At 37.5% G+C, this 22,033-nt stretch overlaps 1 protein-coding gene across 1 annotated transcript in view; it reads right to left on the reverse strand.

The window, feature by feature from the left end:
• Nucleotides 1–22,033, reverse strand: part of LOC116910953 (contactin-associated protein like 5-4-like) — a 122,523-nt gene that overhangs the window by 64,313 nt on the left and 36,177 nt on the right. Inside the window, exon 3 of the mRNA XM_032914685.1 lies at nt 18,150–18,256. Coding sequence (XP_032770576.1) covers nt 18,150–18,256 — 107 coding nt within the window. The remainder of the gene's footprint in view (nt 1–18,149; nt 18,257–22,033) is intronic.

Raw genomic sequence — 22,033 nt, forward strand, 5'->3', positions numbered from 1 at the left:
AAGCATATGCTACTAAGAACAGTTTTTTCACATCACTCCTGGGCTCTGAGCTAGCATTTACAACAAAAAGCATGTTACCTCCTTAGTCTAAAAATTGATTATTACCCCCATTACTCAAGTAATTATAATGCCTCTGTGATGAAGGCCATTTTACTGGGAAGCTAATGAAGCTGAAACTTCATGATGTCTTCACTGTTTAGAGAGTTCCAGGTCAGTAAAAAGACCCTATCTCAAAAATCAAGGTAGATGACACTTGTGGCATACCACATAACATTGATCTCCAAGAAGATACTTGCACACACACACACACACACACACACACACACACACACACACAGACTTATAAAACAAGTTATTTAAATATATTAAAGCACACAACTTTGGAGAGTTAGAGAATGTCAAATAGTTGTAGAAAGAAATGAAACAATTTCAGGTGTAACTTCTGCCAATTACATGGGACATTCATTAAGAAACTTATTATAAATGTATGAACTATGGAACAGCTAATATGAAACTATAAATCTATCTTCCCCTTTCACTTCTGATAGTTTTTCATCTTGTTATACAAGTTGTTGTCAACATGTCTATATCTGGAATTAAGTTATACCCCAAAATAGACAGATTGCTTAATTTGAAATAGGAAGATTCATTCTAATCTGTATGCTTAAGTTAGAAAGATGTTTTTAATTTAGACCTTTTCAGCTCAGAAAACACATGCCTTTACTCTAATTCTCTGAGATGGGAAGACATACCTCTAATCCAGGTCATTTGAGCTGGAAAACCACACCTGGATTCTGGGATAAATCTTTCATATAAGTAAATGAATGGCGGAACCTTTTCCTTTTGCCTGGTTGTTGTCTCTGGACTCAGTAACTTTCTCCTCTTCCATTAGGCCTACTTACTTGTTTTGAACTCCAACATCCATTGAACATCAAGTGAGACATCCAACCTCAAAAAATCTTCCATTCATAGCCAGCATATGTGTGTGTGTGAGGGTGTGTGTGTGTGTGTGTGTGTGTGTGTGTGTGTGTGTGTGTGTGTGTGTGTGTATGTGTGTGTATTCTACAAATTTCGTTATTCAAAAGAACCATGACTTATACACCCCTTCTAGGCTAAATTATACAGGAAAAATGCTCAAAAATATACCATTGCCAAATTATGCTGTAGATATGAAATCACAAAATTCAACAAAAGTGGTTTATTTAAATTCCAATTCAGTGAACTAAGAAACTGAAATACAATTTGTTAATATCATAGCTGTTTCACAATCTCTACCCACTGTCATAATTCTCCCCGAAGCAGCTTTGTAGAAGACATGGAAGCTTTTATATTGAGCATAGCACTACTGTTCCATAGTCAGGCTACAAGGATACTAACGTATTTTTGTAAGGGATGGATCGAAGACATTTATCCAAACCAGCAGAAAGTTTATCTCATGATACAGGGTTTCCTTAGTGCCCAAGGATCTTCCACTTATTTTGGGTTTCCAGACCACATATTCATTTCTTTTGTGTTTGAAATCAAATATTCTCCTGTTAAGATGTCACTTCAAAGTACCGAGAACAGCCTGAAATCTGCATTGATTTCTATTTTTTGACTTTCACGAACACAGCCTAATCATCCACAATTTTGATTCTAGGCAAGGCTGGCCTAGAATTTACAATAAAGACTGGGATGACTTTTCACCTCCTACCTCTACACTGAATATTAGAATTAGAAGTGTGTTCTCTCTCTAATGGGCTACATCTTCGCTCCTGGATTCATTTTAGGTGAGATTTACAGCACAAGGAATGTTCACTAACTGCTTTTGTAAGTGCTTTCCTCCCCATGCCCTTGCCTGTAAAAAATGCCCTACCTGGAATGAATTCCTCCTTTCTAAACTGGAGAGAAAGAATATTCCCTGCAGTCCTATGACTTGTGTCATATGTGGGGAATACATGTTCAGATATTACAATCACCATGAGCACCAGTAACAGATTCTTTTTTCTCATTATCTGGATGTCATTCTCTCCCTTATCTTTATATTACACTTGGGATTTCATTCTGTTCTCCACTTATTGTTCTCTGGGGTTGAAAGAATTGCTCAGCTGACCACTTCCTATCTCCAGCCCCCTCCTCTATACTCTGGGCTTCAGAAAGGCTTTCATCTGAAGACCCATTCCTCTAACCTTTAAGCATCTTCCCTCAATCATGGACTCTGCCTAGATTTTACTTATGCTCAATAGAGCTATAAATGAGATTGTTTTACATTGCCACACTAGAAAATGGAAAATTAAATAGCTTTGGTTTTGCAAATAAGGAATTACATAGTGGACCAGTGAGTTCCATTTTTAATCTTCTGATTAGAAGATGTGACTCTTTTTAAGCAGGAGGCAAGACTCTTACACAGTCCTCATTTCAACTTTTGCTTTTTTCTTTTTTCTGCTTTGCTACCTCAACATAATTTTAATTTACAAATTGAAAACCTAAAGTAATCTTTGCTGATGAGAAGGGAGAAGATCAGTGTGGTTCAGAGAATTCTGAAAAATGAGAACTTACTGGGGTTTTGGCTTTACCACAGTCCTAGTGACTAACATCCTGGATTCCCTTATCTCCCAAGAGGGACAAAAGAGACAACGAGGAAGAGGGATAGAGGGGGTACAGAGAGTAAAAATGACATGAAAATAGGATGAAGGTTGTGGGGATGGTGAGGAAGGTCACAAGAAATCAGGGAAATGGTGGAAAAGAGACAAAAGAATAGTCAACCAAAACAAATCTGATGACATAATTGGGCCAATTATACACTATTCTCATCACTATGACAGAATGAAGGACATAAACAATTTAAGACATGAAAGGGAGAGTGGGCTCACAGTGGGATGCATAGTTCATCATGGTGAAGTCATGGAAGCTGGAGCATGAGGCATCTTGTTACTTTTTGCCTACAGTCAGTAATCAAAGAAAAATGACTGCTGAGGCTCAGCTCACTTTCTACTTTGCTATTCCATCCTGGACTCCATGCCTTTAAGTCTATTTAGATGGGTCTTACTGGGTCTTTCTCCATTATTAATGTAGTCTAAACATTAAGAAAGAGCCAGAATCTTGATCTGGACTCTATCTAGTTAATAGTAAATGCTATTCATCAGCATATATGTGAGTAAAAATAAATCTTTGAAGGTACAAGCATGTCCTCTGGATACAAAAATTTGTCCCTTGTGTCCCTCCTAGCTTAGCAAACATGGAAACACTCATATCCTATATGGACTATCATTTCCTCACTTTGGATACCTTATACCCATTCTGTTCTACAATATTCAGTGCTATCTATAAGACTACAATCATACATAAATACATATATTCATACATACAAATATACATACATACATACATACACATAATTGCTTACTAAACATGTCAGACAACAATGAATTGCACACATGACAATTGGTAAATAAAAGTATAATGCAGCTAAAAAAATTCAGTCACTCTCCTACCTTATTTTTTGAGGTAAACACCAATCAAATCCAGGGCAGAGAGATACAGGGTTCTAGCCAGCTTGTTCCTACTATCTCAGTCCTTCCAGGACTGAAATCACAGGCTGGCTGTTATATCCTTCCTACTATCGTCTTCTTGTTTGCATAGCAAGCACTTTTAATTCAATATCATCACAAGACCCATCTGGTTTATTTTTACAGAAACATTAAATATTTTGATAAACAAATACCTACAATTGTGTTAGTTCCCTAAAGTATTACGTACAGTATGTGCTGCATAGTTTTGTAACCTGACACAACCAATCCTATTAGTTGCATGCTTCCCAGTTAAATTATGAGCTGCTCGAACACATTTGTAAGTGAAATATCATATTGTGGTGATAAAAATTCCATACCATGTGTTTATACCATTAAGGTAGGAAATGTAACATGGTACATCTCCTAGGTTCTTATACGACCACTGTATGGAATTGATACTACAATCAAATGGGCTGAGAAAACATTTTTCAGATGGCTTTCTTATAACTAAAGAGTTTATGGATCTATACTATAAATATAACTGTATCTACATATCCACAAAAGTACATATCTACAGGTTAAGATCTTACACATAGCTGTAGAGAAGAGAGCAAGATACACACATATATACAAAATGAAAGGAGAAAGAAAGAGAAATAGAGAGGAGAGAGGAAAAGAGGGGGAGAGACAGAGAAAGAGAGAGAGAGAGAGAGAGAGAGAGAGAGAGGGAGAGAGAGAGAGAAATTAAGAGAAATTTTGAGAAAAAAGACTGTACTTCTAAAATCATGATCAAATCCTAGCATTAGGTACAGTAGTAACTGGGACAAGAAGATGTCATCTTCCATAGAGATCTAAAATCACATGCTAAGTAGGACTTTTAAGTGATTTTTTTTTCAAGAATTGATTCATATTGGCCAACATTCCAACAATGACAATCCACTTTGCAAGTCTTGAGCAAGGCTTTGTCAGTAATATTGGTTTTAGGACTGTGAAAAACAATTTTTCAGTTTGTTGCAAAAATCATAGGAAACCCTTCACCTACCAAGCACTTCTCTAGAAATTCCTAATGTACAGATAATATCTTAGGTTTATGAAGCAATATCTATCTATCTATCTATCTATCTATCTATCTATCTATCTATCTATCTATCTATCCATCTATAGTCTTTAACATATATGACATGTTTTTAAACAGCAAAGCCAAGGCTGTTAAGCTGCAGTATGCCACACTGACAGAAGTATAGCTGAATATAGATGAAAAAGAGAAGCACAGGGCCAAGGTGATATATGACTAAGGGTGAGTCTCATGTATCAACTTGACGAGAATACTACACCCAGTTATCTAGTGAGTCACTGATCTCAGTGCTGCTGTAAAAGCATTTTGCAGATGAGATTGAAATCCATAGGCAGTTGGCTTTATTTAAGTGAGGTTATGTGGAAAATTTAAGTGGACTGTCTAAAATCATCAGCAAAGCATGAAGTGGGGCTTAGCTTGCCTTGAAAGAAATATTGCCTAAGAGCTCAGTGATAACTCAGTCTGTAAACTGTTTATCTAGAATCATGAAGTTATATCTCTAGAATATACCCTAGAAGCTGTACTTGGTGGCATGAGTTTGTAATGCTAGTGCTGTAGAGGCAGAGACAATGAGGGGCTCATTGGTGAACCAACCTACCCTGATTAATAAGTTCTAACAGGAGGGACCCTGTCTTAAAAGATTATTGACAGTTCCTAAAAACAACACACAAGTTTGTCCTCTAGGCATACACATACACATACACACACACACACACACACACATACACACACATACACACACACTGATGAGAACATGGACATACATGTATATTTACATTACATACACACATATAAACATATGTACATAGTTTCACACAAAAAAGCCACACATACACTTGCCTGCTGACACATACACACTCATAAACATACTCGACACACTCTCTTACAGGGCACTCACATATTCATACCACAAACTAACACACATGCACACTCATACATATGCACATGTGCACAGACATATGCATGTGCACAGACAATTATACAAGAACACTCACACTAGTACTTGCACACACGAACATTCACATGCACTCTTAGGCATGCACAGAGGCCCTCACATATGCAAACAAGACTGCACAGCAATAGCATACATGCACAAAACCAATTCACTCCTGCACGTATCCACTCACTCACATGCACTCATCTGGATACACAGGCGTGCGTGAGCACGTGCGCGCGCGCGCGCACACACACACAGACACACACACACACACACACACACACACACACACACACATGCATAAACTTACCCTGTTCTGATGGGAAATACCTTGTTTCTTTTCTGGGTATCTAGCCTTCTTTCCCAATTACATGCCCTCTTCTTTTCTGTCCACTCTGTCCAGGTTTATAATCCTGTGGATTCTTGATCCTTCCTTGTGGTCTGTGATTGTGAAGATCACATTTGTGCTATAGAATATAGGTCAACTTCAAAACTCACATGCAGTTTCTTCCTGTGTAGCTCTTGCTCTTTGCAGACGATCTACAGGTATGTGTTATTCAGCTGGATTTTCCCATGCAAAGCCTTATATTCTTTACCATGTGCATTATAACACTGTCCTCTGATTCCTTCTATTTACAAGCCTTTGACTCAAAAATCAAGTCTTGAGTTGCTTGAATGCCATACACAATGTTTACTCTGAGTTTGGTCCCAGGGTCAACATTTATTTCTACTTGACTGTTATAAATATGGGTTGCGTCGATGAGTGAGCTTAAAAGGTGAGATTTAAGGGGTTGAGGATTGCAAAGTTTAAGGCCCTGGGTTCGGTCCTCAGCTCCGAAAAAAAAAAAAAAAAAAAAAAGGTGAGATTTACAGGAAGTTGAAGTGAATGAAGATAAATAACAGAGGAATCCTACTATAACCCCCGAGAAGAAAAAGTGTAGGATCCACAATGATGAGTGATTTGAAAGTCTGTTACAATGATTATCACATTATTTGAAAAGTTATCTTTGATAACTGATAAACATCTTCTTTCCCTTAAGTATTTCTTAAGCATTTTATAAGTCCTACAAGTTCAGAAACTGTGCATTCCATCTGCAGAAACCTCCTGCTACAAATACAGTTTTGAGAGCTGGGGAAAACAATGAAAGCTGAAGAGATAGCTTTGAAGAGAAAATCAAAGATTAAAAGGTTGAACTGTTCTTGCAAAAGATAAGAATTCAGTTCCCCTGAGCCATGCTGGTTTGCTTACAATTACCTGTAATTTTCGATGCCAGAAATCTAACACATGCCTTTGGTCACTGAAAGCACCTTTCCTTCCATATGTGAACACAGACACAGATAGATAATTTCAAAGTAAATTAAGTCTTCAACCTTTAAAAGTAATATTCCTCTCCATTTGATGACTGCTGGCAACTCTGTGAGGAGGGCTTCAATGGTAGGTTCTTTGTAACACAATTGTTGGAAACCCAAGTGTAGCTAAAAGAAGCAGGAGAGAGATTGCACTTCCCAAGAGCAACAACTCTTCCAGGTGTCAGGGGAAACAAAAACGTTGCAGCTAGAACAAGGCAGACAGTTTTCAAAATACCAGTTTGAGGAGACATACCAAGAATCATGAACTCTGACATCCATTCAGACTCAAAGTCAATATTTCATACTAATCCATAGAGAGTAAGAATGTAGGAAAACAGGAGCTTATTTGAGGAGCTATATAAAATCAGGGTAGAATTAAGATACAGTTTGGCAGCATTTGCTTAGTGTATAAAAGGCCCAGCTTCAAATCCCAGTGTCTCAGACAAGAAATATAAACTGCCTTCCCCCCATTGAAGAGACTGCAGCAATAGCTCTGTATTTAAGAGTACTATTATTCTTCCAAAAGACCCAAGGTTAGTTCCCTCTGTGCACTCTAGGCAACTCACAATGACCTGTAACTCCAGTTCCAAGGATCCTTATGCCTTCTCTTAGTTTCTGATGGCACCTGAAAGGCACATGAACATGTACACACAGAAACACATAGAAACTTCAATATACCTAAAATTAAATGTGAAACTAAATACTGAATGAAATTTCAAGTATAAAAATTAAGAAAAAATTGTTTTGTGCTTCATAGACATTATGTCCACAATCCTGTGTGTGATCTAGTATCTCATTATGAAAGAGTCATAGTTGTTGCTGCTATCATATTTTGAGGAGAGAGAAACCTCAGGCTTTTCATTGAATAACATCTTGTGATTCGATTAGGTTAGTACTGGAGTTTAGAACTAAAAAAGACACCTAATTTCCAAACACACTTCACTTTTCATGCTACATTTTTAATAAAAACCAATAAGAAGCAGAAATGTTTCCTGTGTCTTCATGAGTGTGTGTGTGTGTGTGTGTGTGTGTCTGTGTGTGTGTGTGTGTGTGTGTGTGTGCCTGTTTTTTACAAATGTGTGTGTGGAGGCCAGAGGAAGATGACCAGTGTCTTCCTGTCACTCCACATCTTTGCTACATTTCCTTCAATGTCTATAGCGCAACTAGGAGCTCACCATTTTCTGGATGGGCTAACTGGTGAGTAAAACTCAGCAATAATCCTCTTCTCCTCCTCTCTTCCTAATACTGGAGTTACAGGTGCCTGTGGCAGTATCTGGCTTTCCATGTAGGATCTGCAGATAAGAATTAAGGCCCTCATAGTTGTGTGGTAAGCACTCTTCCCATGAGAGTCATCACCCCACCACCATGTTCTACATCTTTTAAATTTATCATAATGATGTCATTAAGAAGAAATTATCTATAAAGTGGGCATAGGAGCTTAGGTCCTTCATCTGATGGCTTCTGAGTTCAGGAATCTCTTGTCTTCTTATGTGACAAAGCTATTTCTCCTCTGATGTCCCATTAAAACAACAGACCATAATAAATTCAATTGTTAGCAGACAGAAAATATGAATTTCAACTTCTAGTCATAATTACAGTGACATCAGTGAGGAGGAGCAACTGGCTGATTATTAGGGTTTCCAACATCCAATTAATTGTCATCAGGAAATCTTCACTGCCTCAAACTGACTTTGACAACCACTCTGCACACATATGTATACACTCAGCCTCATGTCCTCTTTCATGTTCTCTACATATATACACTTATCCACATGTCCTGTGTATACTTCTAGGATCCTATAATTGGGGCCTGCTACAGCTATATCAAATGGAGGATGACTTACAAATTCTTTTGAAATTTCATTGTACTTAATATGGACATATTTGAGACATACTCTTTGAATTAAAACTAGAGTCTTTCTTTTCAACCAATTCAAAGTGGTACATTTCTCTATACAGTGTTCAAAGGAAGTAAATTCTGGGACAAAGGATATTGTATTTATTTCAATCAGGGTAGAGCTTATAGGAGGAAATGCCAACAACACAATTTGCAACTCTATTTTTTCTGTTCTCTTATTTGTTTATTTTGTTTTGCATTTTTATTTTGTTTTTGTTTTTCCACAAACATATTCCTAAACCTGGTCCTGATTTTTTCACACATTCTCAAAAAAACCCAGTGCTTCTCCTACTGAAAATCAAGAAAAATACAAATAACTTAATTATAACTAACACACGGGCATGTAGGGCAACTGGCGAGTGTTGAGTTAAATAATTACCTGAAAGACAAATTGAGACTCAGCAAGAAATGACCAATTTGAAATAAGGGCAACAAATAGAATAGAGAAAAACTCCTCAATATAATCAAGTAAAGATCAGTAGCTCAGAGCTGTTCTAAGGAAGATTCACCGAGGCTATGGCCTGAAGAGCTGTACTTCCAGAGGGAGACAGTAGAGCTAATATGCAATAAGATAAAAAGAAAGAAAAGAAAGCTGGCTCACATGGTGGAATCCATTTCTTTCAACAATGATGGCCAGAGTTTGATCACCAGATCTCTCTCTCTCTCTCTCTCTCTCTCTCTCTCTCTCTCTCTCTCTCTCTCTCTCACACACATACACACACACACACACACACACATGCACACACGCACAAACACACACAAAAGATTTGACTGGTTGTGGTCTTTATGATTCTAGCATTGGTAAAGCAGAGACCCTTAAAATCCCCACCAACTCAAATGAATGTAATGGCCATTTCCTATCACAAAAAGAGGTAAATGGTTCCTAAGTAAGGTCTTCAACCTCCAAATAGATGTTTAACCTACATATACACATGGACATATGCATACATACATACATACATACATACATACATTCATAAAAATATCAGTTAATGAAAACTCGCTGGACAATTTGAAACAATACAGAAATATAGTTACAATAACTTGAAGTAAATAACAAGAATGTGTTTTAAAAATTATGCATGGGGCTAGAATACAACACAGTAAGCAAAACATTTACTATGGAATCCAAAGGACCTAAGTTCAGATCCCCAGAATCATCTAAAGCTGGGCGTAGGCATGCTCAGTTACATGAGACTCTAATCTAAGTGATGAGGGTGTGGAGGCAGACAGAGCATAGTGACTTGCTGGCCATTCAGTCTATATTTAAAAAAAGTGAACTCTAGGGTAATTGAGATATCCTGTCTCAAAAACAAATAAAAAAAATATAGTGAGGCTGAGAAAACACCCAAACTCAACTGCTTAACCCACACACACACACACACACACACACACACACACACACACACACACAGAGAGAGAGAGAGAGAGAGAGAGAGAGAGAGAGAGAGAGAGAGAGAGAGAGATGCACACTGGCTGGTCATTACCAAAAACAATGAAACATATCTACAGTGTAATGGAGCCACCTTTTCTTTGGAAGGAGCCACAATGGTCATGCTTTTGTCCTATTGTCGTAGTTGTTTTTAGAATTGAGTGTCCTTGACATTCTATTCTAAACTATTCTCCATTCTTGTCTTTGTATGAAAAAAAAACCACTTGCCTTGTCTTTCTTCAAGTTTGCAATGTGGATAAGTTGATGCAAATGAAGCAGAATCGAGGAACAGCAATGATCAGACTTGAAATGGAGATTTCATGCCCACTGACTTAATAATTTATCTCAATAGCAGTAGGGAGGATTCAATTATTTTCCCCTTGAATGTGGTATCAGCAAGGCTCTAATTAGTGGAGTAACTTGATACAGGTCACAGAGATGCTATAACATGTGGAGAAACTCTTTCTGAACTTACTCTCTGAATTGCAATGTCAAGAATACTTTACAAGATTCAAATTGAACAGAATGGAAATTATTTACTTGATTAAAAATGTAATAAATGGAGCCAGTCATAGTTTAAAATAAAATTGATAAAATATCAAGTAGAAATCACACATTTTTTTACTCCTTGGAACTCTTTGATTTTCATTCTGTAGTTGAAAACACTGATACATCTGTGAACTGCTTTAAGGGAATGGGTTAAGAGCTAGATAGCAGGGGTTAGGGAGAAGGGTCACAGAGAAGGACTAATTCCTGTACAAACATATGGAATTCTGTTGAAATCACCAGCACACAAATAAAAAGCCAGAAATAGCACACATGCACTTATAATATCACCATGGAGGTGGTGACAGAACAGCATCTATGATACATGCTGCTTGTCAGCCTAGATTCAGATTCAGCGTGAGACTATCTCAAGGGAATAAGGTGTAATGTGAGAAAGCAGAACTTCAGATTTCTTTTCTGGAGTATACACACACACACACACACACACACACACACACAGAGAGAGAGAGAGAGAGAGAGAGACAGAGACAGAGACAGAGACAGAGAGACTAATACAAATAAAAAAGATAATTGCACAGTGTCATTGTGACATTCCATGGTGAAACATTATACTATTTCTGACTCATGTTTCTAGAGAGATTTAAAATAGTCTTTCTTAGTAAAACCTATTCATAGCCTAATGTATATTCATGAGGAGTGATATGGCCCAGAAATTCAGCATGTTATCTGAGATCATTGGTACCGGAGAAGATCTGAGGTGTGTCTGAGATTTTCCATTTGACATTATGTCAAAGTCTCATCTTCACTGTGTAATTTATGCAGCAAAGCTTTTCCAATAGTCAAGGATGTGAACATAGGGACTGTCAATGAAATGAAAACTTAAGGGACCTTTGGAGAGTAAGTGTGTCAGAGGTTTGCTGGGACAAACATGTGAAGGAGTATTTACCTGACATGGACAAGGATAAGATTGTCTCATGAAGGAACATTTCACTGAATCAAACAGAGGAGAAAGGATGTTCTAAAGCAAGCACATGAAAGGATAAGTGAAGAAGCATTGTTTGTTAAAAACACACAAGCAACAGTCTATCTTACATTGTGACATTAAGGTCCATTTTCCAGGACTCCATAGACAGAAACATACCAAAATACTTATGGTGGTATGCTGAAACTTCTTGCCTCTTCCATGGCCTCTGACTGACTGGCATTTTGATACCAGCTGAGACAGACATGCTGAGGCAAGAGCCATGGAGGACACAATGATGTTTGGTGGAACTATAAAATGGACTTTGCTGACAGTGAAAGTGGCTGAGCTAGGCTTGCTTGCATAAGTAAACACTTGCTGGTCACTCATCTTTGCTGATCTTTCCTTCACTGACAGAAGCACAGCTTAGACCTACTCCTGGAATCCCTGCTGACCTGTGCTGAGACTGAGGCCTGGTTGTCTCTGTTATGTCAGGCTACTGCTGCTGCCTATCCAACTCTACCTAACTGGCTGCTGGAATATCTGGAAAGAATGTACATGTAGATCCACCTGTCACTGCTGACTCCTGTGAACTGACCTTTCAATTTCCTGACAACACCAATAGTATTTGCTCCAAAAAAACTTTTCTAAACAGGTCCAGTTCCACTATATCCTTTCCTTGCCACTACTCTGTTGGGTAGTAAGTTAAATGGGAGGTTTAAGCTCTTATGAACCATCATTAAAAGTAGACATTGGTATTTCAGCTAATGTCATTCCTCTTAGGTCCTGAGAGCCTCTTGCTTTCCTATCATCTGAAACTTTCTGTTGGATATCCCTATTCCCCACTTCCTATTGCTAAAAACCTCTGTTCAATTTCCTGACTTTCTGTACATCTCCTTCATCTCCTCCCACACCTAATCCTGCCCCTCTTTTTTCCTCTCCCCTTCTTTCTTCCTCCAAAGTCTCTTGTACACTCTACCTCCTGTGATTATTTTGTTCCCCCTTCTAAGTAGGACTTAAGAATTCACATGTCAGGTTTTCTTCTTGTTCATCTTCATATGGTCTATAAGTTGTGGAGGGATCCATGGCTCTAGCTGCATATGTAGCAGAGCATGGCTTTATCTGTCAACAATGAGAGGAGAGTCCTTGTTCCTGTAAAAATTTGATGCCCCAACATTGGGGAATGCTAGGGCTTTGAGGCAGGAGTGAGTGGGTTGGTGGGTATGGTAGCAACCTCAAAGAAGCAGGATGGATGTGGATGGGATAGCGGGTTGGTGGAAGGGAAACTTGGAAGAGGGATAACATTGGAAATTTAAATAAATAAATTAACCAGTAATTTTTTTTAAAAATGCAGGTAATAAAACAAAAAATAGAGTTTGAAAAATTAAAGTTGCATGTCAAGCATTAGTTGTATATTTCATGAAAAATATTTATGATGAACATGAGTCTTCATATGTAATCAATGGAGTTTAGCATGGAAATACCACATCCCATATATTGTGATTGTGGGTTTTTGTGCATTTTTATTAGAAAGAATAACTGTGTAAAGGATTATGTTAGAGGGAGGAATTGGAAGCTGACTTAAGTGAAACATTGTTTAATGAAAATCACTACCTCCTACTTCATCCCTTTAGAATTAAAGAAAAAACAAAACTCATATATTGTACTCAATATGCATTTATCTTCTAGATTTCTTCTTTGTATATTTTTATTCTACAAAATTATATGATGAAAATGCCAATATCATGTGTGTATTTGTGTGTGTGTGTGTGTGTGTGTGTGTGTGCATGTGTACATCATCACAAACTGAGGAGGCTATAGGATAACCACCAACCACTAATTTTTATTTTAACCTTCTATCTTGACTGAGAAAACATATTGTTTGTTGTTGTTGTTTTGGGTTTTTTTTTCCGTATATACTGGTGTGAGCTTATGGGCTTCCACAAGTTTCCTTTTTATGCCCCTTATTTTTCATTTGGTTTTAAGTGAATTCTGGGGATCCAAACTCAGTTCCCCATTCTTGTACGGCAAGTGCTTGACACATGTAGCATTTCTCCTAGCACAGATTAGGTCTTAGACACTGAAAATGTATATTTCTCTAGCAAGTAGTCTTCTGTTAATTGAAATAGATGAGAAAAAATGTGCTCATTGTTCTTATTTAATGTGTGCACTTAACATCAATGTGTTCCCAATGATGTGATATCAAGAACTAAATTGCCTTTAGTTAATTCTTACTTCTAATTTTGAGGTTTTCTGCCTTGCTTCTTTGAGGTTGAAAATAATGCTAACATTTCTGATTAAAATTCTGTGCTAATAATCCAAGGCAGTCAATTGAAGCAAACTTTTTTTTAATGCACAATTAAAATACAAGATGGGAAACAGGAGGAAGATGCATAGAGAAAGAGGAAAGAAACAACAAAAGAAACAAATAAGCATGCAGAAGATTATGCAAGAAAGTCTAAAATGACTGTGATTTCTTCAAAAGAGAAAAATATTTCCCAGGTGAAGATATTCCCTTGTTACTTCCTATTTTCAATAAGAATGACGGCATAGATTCTGTGAGTAAACCTTGCAGATGATGCATATATTTTTCATTTCCTGTTCCTCCAAGAAATATCCTGCTTTTAATGGTAATGACTTTATGATAAGTACAAACAGTTCAGGATATCAGAGAGTGTCTATGTCTTTAGCAAAATGGTCTGTTCTGAGAATATCAAGACAGCCCTTAAGGCAATAGAAAAGAACTTTAAATGCACTAAAAACTCCAAGAACTATAAAAATACTTATAAAAAAAGTCTCTCAACTATTAAAAAATGTAAAGATGCAATATAAATTGTAGAAGGAGCTTTACAGATCTAAAAGAACAGAGGCAGCTACACTGTGAGCCCTCAGAAGGATACAGAGACAGGCATATATAAACACAGGCAGATTCCTGAGTTCAAGTCAACATGGGATAGAGAGAATTAGGTCCAGATATGGTCAGAATGGTAAAGAGAGGTTGGGGTTCATCCAGTCATATTAGTGTCTGTGCTTGACTTTGCGGTCTCTTCCTGAGAGTCAATAGCAAGAGTTATGTAGTACTGATACCTAGCAAAATCTAGAGGGAACCTAGAAGAAATAACTGAATTGATATGTAAATTAAAAACACGGCTTTGTTCTGCAGGAGATGAGCATAAGAAAGAAACATCTTTCTTTCTATAAGAAGGTTCTTTTCTAGAATTATTATTATTATTTTTAACTAGCAAGAGTTGAGCTAGTTGGGTCTCTCTGCAGAGCCAATGCAGATCTTCAAGAATTTTTTTTAACATTATTTCCAGTTTGGGTTGGAAAAATCTATGGAGAGCAAGCACAGCTCTTTTAGAAATTTTCTTAAACTACGTTAGTTTTTTCTTTTTTTCTAACATAATTTCAGACACTGGTGGAATTACAGAGTGAGCATAGCTCTTTTAGAATGTTTTGGATCAACTATCCAGAGAAGGCTGACTGAATGCAGAATTACTTTCAGAATTTTTATAAGAGAATTTCTGGTTTTTCAGAAAATCCATGAATTTTTTGATGTTAGAAAATCTAACTTTGGTCAAAAATCCCATGAGCAATCCAGAGAGCTTTTAGAAATTTTACTAGGAAATAATCTGTCTCAACGAGAAAGTTTTTCAGAACAGCAAGAAAAGCTATGTAGAGCAAAGCAGAAGACAGAAAGAGAACAATTATAAAAGCTATTTCAAGCTGACTACACAGCCAAGAGCTATCTACACAGAGCTATCTTGGGAGCCGTCTCCAGGAGAACATAGGCCCACAGTTTACACTCATGATTTGACTTTGAGTCCTTTGTTTTGCAGCTCTCAATTTCCCCTTCTCTCAGAACCCATTTCCAAGCCCAGGCTCAATCTTGGCATACTTACATTTGTTTGTTTGTTTGGTTTTGGTGAGTGTGTGTGTTTGTGTGTGTGTGTGTGTGTGTGTGTGTGTGTGTGTGTGTGTGTGTCTACATCATAGGTAAGTGAGACTTTTCTAATCCTTTCCAGATGTGGGTCCTTGGGGCGTGAGTGTCAATTTCAGGTCATTATTCTTGACTAAGCAAGTCAAGTGACTTTACTAGTGAGTAAAGATATCTTGCTGACTACCGCTTCTTGCTCTTTTCACTCTCTTCCTTCATGTCTTCTGAAAACTATTGTTTTCGAATGCTTTCTGTTTAACAGGCTAGTACTCTAAGCCTAGTAATTGATCATCATGGTCTGTACAGTATGACAAGCTCACTTGTGTTTTTCAGCATCTTATCTACTCTATATTGTGGATTAGATAAGAGCTAGAGATCATAGGGAGATAGACTATTTAGTTAATAAGGAGCTTACTGTATGTTCATGAGGACCTGAATTCAATGTTGGGCACTCTGTAAAAAACAGAGGTGTGAGGCTATACCAGTAGCTGGAAAGGAAGAAACAAGATCCCTGGAGCTTACTAACTGGCTGTTCTAATAGAGTTAAAAAACATTAAGTCCGGTGAGAGACAGTCTCAAAATATTATTGGAAGAAACAGCAGAAGACAATGTTGAGTTACTTTATATACACTCATATACACAGAAACTCATGAACACATAAAACCCTTCTCTTCTGTTTCTTTTTCTTATCTTTTCCCCTTCATCCTATACTTCTTCTTCCTTCTCTTTTTGGCCCTCTCCTTTCTTTCTTTTCCTCCTCTTTCCTCTTCCTTTCCCTCCCCCTTGTACTTCTTCCATTACCCTTCTTCCTGTTATATTTTTCTCATTCTTTCTATTTCTCCTTCTCCTTGTCAGTATCCTATAAATGCTTGCACATCAGTATAGCTTGCCACACTTTCACAGGAGTTAAATCATGTAACCTTCCTAGTAGTCTGCTAGCAGAGGAATGGATCAAGACAATGCAGTTTATACACATGACAAAATTATTTTCAATTTTAAATATGGATGAAATCATACTAATCTCAGGAAAATGAATAAATCACCTTTCCTCATGTCCCAGTCTAGTCCCATTCTTCTGTCTTCTCACTATCTAATTAGTATTCCACTCTAGCTCTTGATTCCTCACAGTTTCTCCACCAGACACTATTCCACTTGTGAATATACTTCCTCCATTCTCTAAAAATCATTCTTCTTAGTGTTTTCCTTCTACAACTTGAGCAAGATCAGACAAGGCCTTCAATCTGAAGCTTCTCAAATGCCTAGCATTCACAGATCATCAATTCTTAGAGGCAATATTCTGGTTTTCTAGTTTCACTTCTCATGGTTTCAACACAATTTTCATCCCACTATAGGTGACACTAGGACAGTATCTGTCAGAATATGAGCAGAAATAACATTATCCACTTTTTCAGTAGAAGCCATTGTACAAAATACATGCATGCTTCCTCATCATGGGTTTCCTTCCTGTAGCCATAGCTACATTTCATTTCATTTATGACTTCTGACATAATGAGGACAATGAGGAAAAAGGCCTGCCAGTGGGTGAGTGACCGGGGTTCAGCCATAATATAATTTGAATATGAAATATCTACCATAATTTCATGCTTGAATACTTGTTCTCTAGTTTCTGATAACACTACAGGCAGGACTTGAAGCTGCATAGCTTTGTTCCATTCCTTATTTATTCTGTTTCCTAAATATAGAAAATGGGATCTGTCAGAGCTTTTGTTCTTTTACCATGTATTTACAACCTGCTTCCATGTCTTCCTCTCTTATGATGACTGAATTCTTTTAGAATTGTAATCACAAATTAACCCTTCTCTCTTAAGTTGCTTTTTTTAGAGTATTCTTATTACTACGACCAGTGGTCTATGTTAATTATTTGTTGTAACAGTACAACTCAAGCCATCAAGACACAGCTTCCTGTGTATACATAACTGTGAGGAGCTGTCCGAGGAGCTGTCCTCACAGATGTGAGGAGCTGTCCGAGGAGCTGTCCTTACATACTCCATTACAAGATGGCACTAGCATCTGGCAGAACGCACCTAGTAAAAAGGGCAATACGCAGGCGCCTGGTAACTTCCCTACTCGAAGGGACACGTACGTTATGGTACGTCATCTGGCATAATTGGCAGCGACCAGTCAGAGAGTGACACGTCCTAGGCGAGGATAGTTTCCTATATAAGGGACGGTTATTCCTCACTCGGCATCTCCGCATTGTAAGCTTATGCTCTCCCTCTCAAGACGCAGTAAAGCTTTTTCTGTAGAAGGATCCTGTGTGTGCCGCGTCGTTCCTGCTGGCGAGACGTAGCGCGGGACACATAACATCATTTTCTCTTTCACTTTAGCATATATTCAATTTCTCTTTATTTGACCCATTCTAATAAACTCCATGGGCATATGTTTTTGCCCATGATTTTTCCCTGTCTGATTCAGTATATGACATATTACATCTACCTGGGTAATTCATGCTAAAGGAATAAAAAGTGTGCATACAATACTGGATAGTCAGTGTCCCTACACTGATGCCAGGAGTTGTGTGTATATACTGTGTGTACTCACAGTCATGACAAGTAGCTCCTGTGTAACCAGTGTCACTGCAGTTGCAATAGAAGGTAGTCCAGTTTTGGGCACAATGTCCTCCATGCTCACAGTAGTTTGGCAAACACCTAATAGGAGGTAATGCAAGATTCATAAGCTAAGACAGTTGAAACAGAGAGGCAAGCAAAAGTTCTGCCAGCAGCAATGGGAAACAAGTCTGTTAAAGTCCCATACCTGTCAGAGTTAAATGATATGAAAAACATACAGATATGTTATAGTGCTGGATAGTGAGATCTCACAGATGAATTCTACCTTTGAGTTAAAGCTTAAATGCTATTGCACAGAAAGCTGGATGAAAGGTAGTTTATAAAATTGTATGTTTATTATAAAGTACTAAGGGTTAGAATTTTATTTTATTTTTTTGCCTTTTTTTTAATTAACTTGAGTATTTCTTATATACATTTCGAGTGTTATTCCCTTTCCCGGTTTTCGGGCAAACATCCCCTTCCCCCTTCCCCTTCTTTATGGGTGTTCCCCTCCCCATCCTCCCCCCCCTTGCTATATTGGAAAATCCTGTGGCTTCTTTAAGGAAATGAAAAAAAATTAAAGTCCTGGAGATACTATTTGACCTTCTTCTCAGAATGCTCAGGAAATGATCTTAACCCATAGAAACTGAACGTGGTTTAAAGATAAATGTCCCATCAATTAACTGGCAAGACAATTATACTTTTACAGAAAGTGTTCAAGCCATCTCAGTGAACTTCTCTAGTTATGACAAAGCAGTATGGTATTCTTTCACTCAAATCAAGTGAGCAACGTAAATTCCTTCCTTTCCACACACCTCTACTCATCCCTCATACACACTGCGGAGTACTTTGAACATCCACCACCAGCGCCCCTCTTCTCTTTGGCATCCTGCCATTGTTTTGCTTCTGACTGTTTTATGTACATTTGCGATATTATGGTTGTGCATGGTTGCCTACATGCTTATAGGTATACCACATGCATGTACACCTGTTGCTGGAACAGGCCAGAAACTGGAGTTAGATTCCCCTGGAAGTGCACTTATAAATGGTTATGAGCCATCATGTGTCTGAGTCACCTTTCTAGCTCTGAATTTCTGACCATCTCTTACCCTGAGCTCACTTTTCTTAATGTTCCACTTAGGCTATGTAGTTTACCTCCTTTCACCCTATCTGCCTCATGCTGTTGCAATGAGGTCCCAGTTATCACAGGACTGTTCTTGGCAGCTGACAAATTGTTTATTTTTAAATTTTCATTTTATATGTTTTTATTTATGCATTATTTATTTATTTCCATACTTATCACATGGCACCAGCCATGTGGGGATGTGTGCAGGTCAGAGGACAACTTGAAGAAGATAATTCTCTCCTTCCACCATGTGGATCACTGGAATTGAAGTCAGAATGACAATTTTCACAGCAAGCATTTTTACCATCTGAGCCATCTACTGCCTAAACAAAGAACATATTGCTTTAATAACAAAGGAACATAACCAATGACTTTTCTAGGTTTATTTGATTTATAATGCCAAGAAAGTTACAAGTGCCCTGATTTTGGTCCCTTATACTATGGAATAATAAATTCAAACGTCTTTTATTTTCATGGCTTAAATCATATACAGAATATAAAAGAAACAAAACTCTAGCTCTCTCTTGATCTATTACCTTCTTCCCCCTTAGCCCTTATTCCCCTCCTCCCCCTCTCTCCTCATGCTCATAACTTGACTCTATTCTTCTGCTTCTGTACTTTCTTTTTCTGCCCCTACTACCCACTTAAGTCACCTTCCCATGCCCTGAATGAACTCTATTCTATACTAAAAAAAGAGACAGGAAAAAAAAGATCTGTCAACCTGTAGCATCCAGCACAAGTAATGGGAGAGCTCTATGACATTTGTGCATTTAGTTTCCATCATTCCCCAAGACCTATTTTTTCTCCCTGTCCTTCTAAGAACCTCTGTAACATATGTTGCAGTCTGTGAAATAAACAAAGAATTTTCCAGGAGAATATGCATTTCACCTTTATTAGATGGATTTTAGACTCTGCTACTTTGAAACAACTGGAGTTTGCTTAGTTTTCTTTATGGAAAAGTTCCCGAGCTTAATCAACAAAGTGTTTCCTTACAAACATGAAGGTCTAAACTCAATCACCTAGAGTTTGTGTATATGGTGTTATATGCTTGTAATTCTAGTTCAGAGGACACAGAGGCAGTCAAGTCCATTATACCCATTGACTGTCCTGTCTAGCTTATTTGTTGAATTCCGGACCAGTGAGAGATTCTGTTGTAAAATAAGGATGTATGATAACTTAAATACAAAATCAAAGGGCATCCTCTGACTTCTAAATGCACAGATCTACATAAGTGCATACATCAACATGAAAACATACATCATGTAGGTTACAAAAACACACACACACACATGCACACACACACACACACACACTCTAGCTTTCTATCAAACCACACATATTTTCTTGTAGCACACACATTATAATATTTTAGTGCAATATTCTCAAGTCTACTAAGAATGGAAAGAGAAGACTTGGGGCAAGCTGTCAGAAATACTTGTCCTTTGAACATACCTTTAATAAGTCCCCAACAGATATTGCACTAGTGTTAATAAACTCAATTTAGCTTTGAAAATGCAGGCTAAAAAGTCATCTGTCTGTGGTTACTTAAAAACTCAATGATGTATTACTCAGAGGAAAAAAGAACATTTTATTTTCGAAATCGAAAGATCTAACATTCCTAGAATAGGGAGCAAAATATGTGAGAAAATTCATTGCTGCCTTACAGCAAGGTGAATTTGGGACCTGTGTACAGAGATTAGAAAAGGTCATCTCAACATGGACACTTTACTCCAGATTTTTAAGCCTGCTTTGCTTATTTAAAAAGGAAATTTTATGAGTGTGATATCCAGATTCTTTAATCAGTTTGTTTTAACTTTCTTTCTTTGCTCTGCATTGCCTAAACTGATTATTTTAGAATTAAACACAGAAGGATAATGGCATAGGGCTATAAAAGTGATACAAACATTGTACATGGATATTGATAGTTACAAACATGAGGCTATCAATTCAAATTATCATAATAGGATCAGAGAGCTGGCTATACAATGTGAGGAATAGAGTGTGTATCCCTGTCACCCATGCAATATTTCAGGTAAACAAGACAGCAAATTTGTTATCTTTGCAGTCAGGAGGCAGAGACAGGAAATTCCAAAGGCAAACTTAATAGCTAGAAAACAAAATCCAATCATTTTAGTATCACGTGTGAAATCCTTATTCTTTATACAAATTAAAAATTAATGAAGACAAATATCCTATGTTGACCTCTGAAACCTCATGTACACCTGAAAATGGTAAACACACATGCACCCATGGACACACACACACACACACACACACACACACACATCATTACAGCCTCTGCTAATTGTTGTATAAGTTCTGGATAGTTGCAGTTGCTCAGTAAACAATTTTCAATATAAATACATCTATTTCTTAACTATACAAAAGTTGTATAAGTTAACACTGAAGCGGTCTGACTTGATGAGCATGGCAAACATTGTCAAATATCTTGTCCTTGTGTAAAATCAGAGTGCACAAGAGTTTAAGGAGATGGCAGGAAAATTTCAAAGAAGGCATTAAATATAGAATGGGAAGAAAATCAATAACCATAAAAATAAAAAATATGAAAACTCAAACAATACCGTTCCAATTGAAAAGTGGGGCCAGGAGACAGCTTTGTCACTTTAGCCATCCAAGCATGAGAACCAAAGGTTGATTCTTAGAACAAAGATAAAAATACAAGACATGCCCTTACTTCTCTCTTGCTCTCTCTTGCCCTTACTCTTCCCTTCCCCCCTTCCCTCACCATGCCC

This window comes from Rattus rattus, chromosome 10 (genome assembly GCF_011064425.1).
Source record: "Rattus rattus isolate New Zealand chromosome 10, Rrattus_CSIRO_v1, whole genome shotgun sequence".
In the NCBI taxonomy this organism is placed as follows: domain Eukaryota; kingdom Metazoa; phylum Chordata; class Mammalia; order Rodentia; family Muridae; genus Rattus; species Rattus rattus.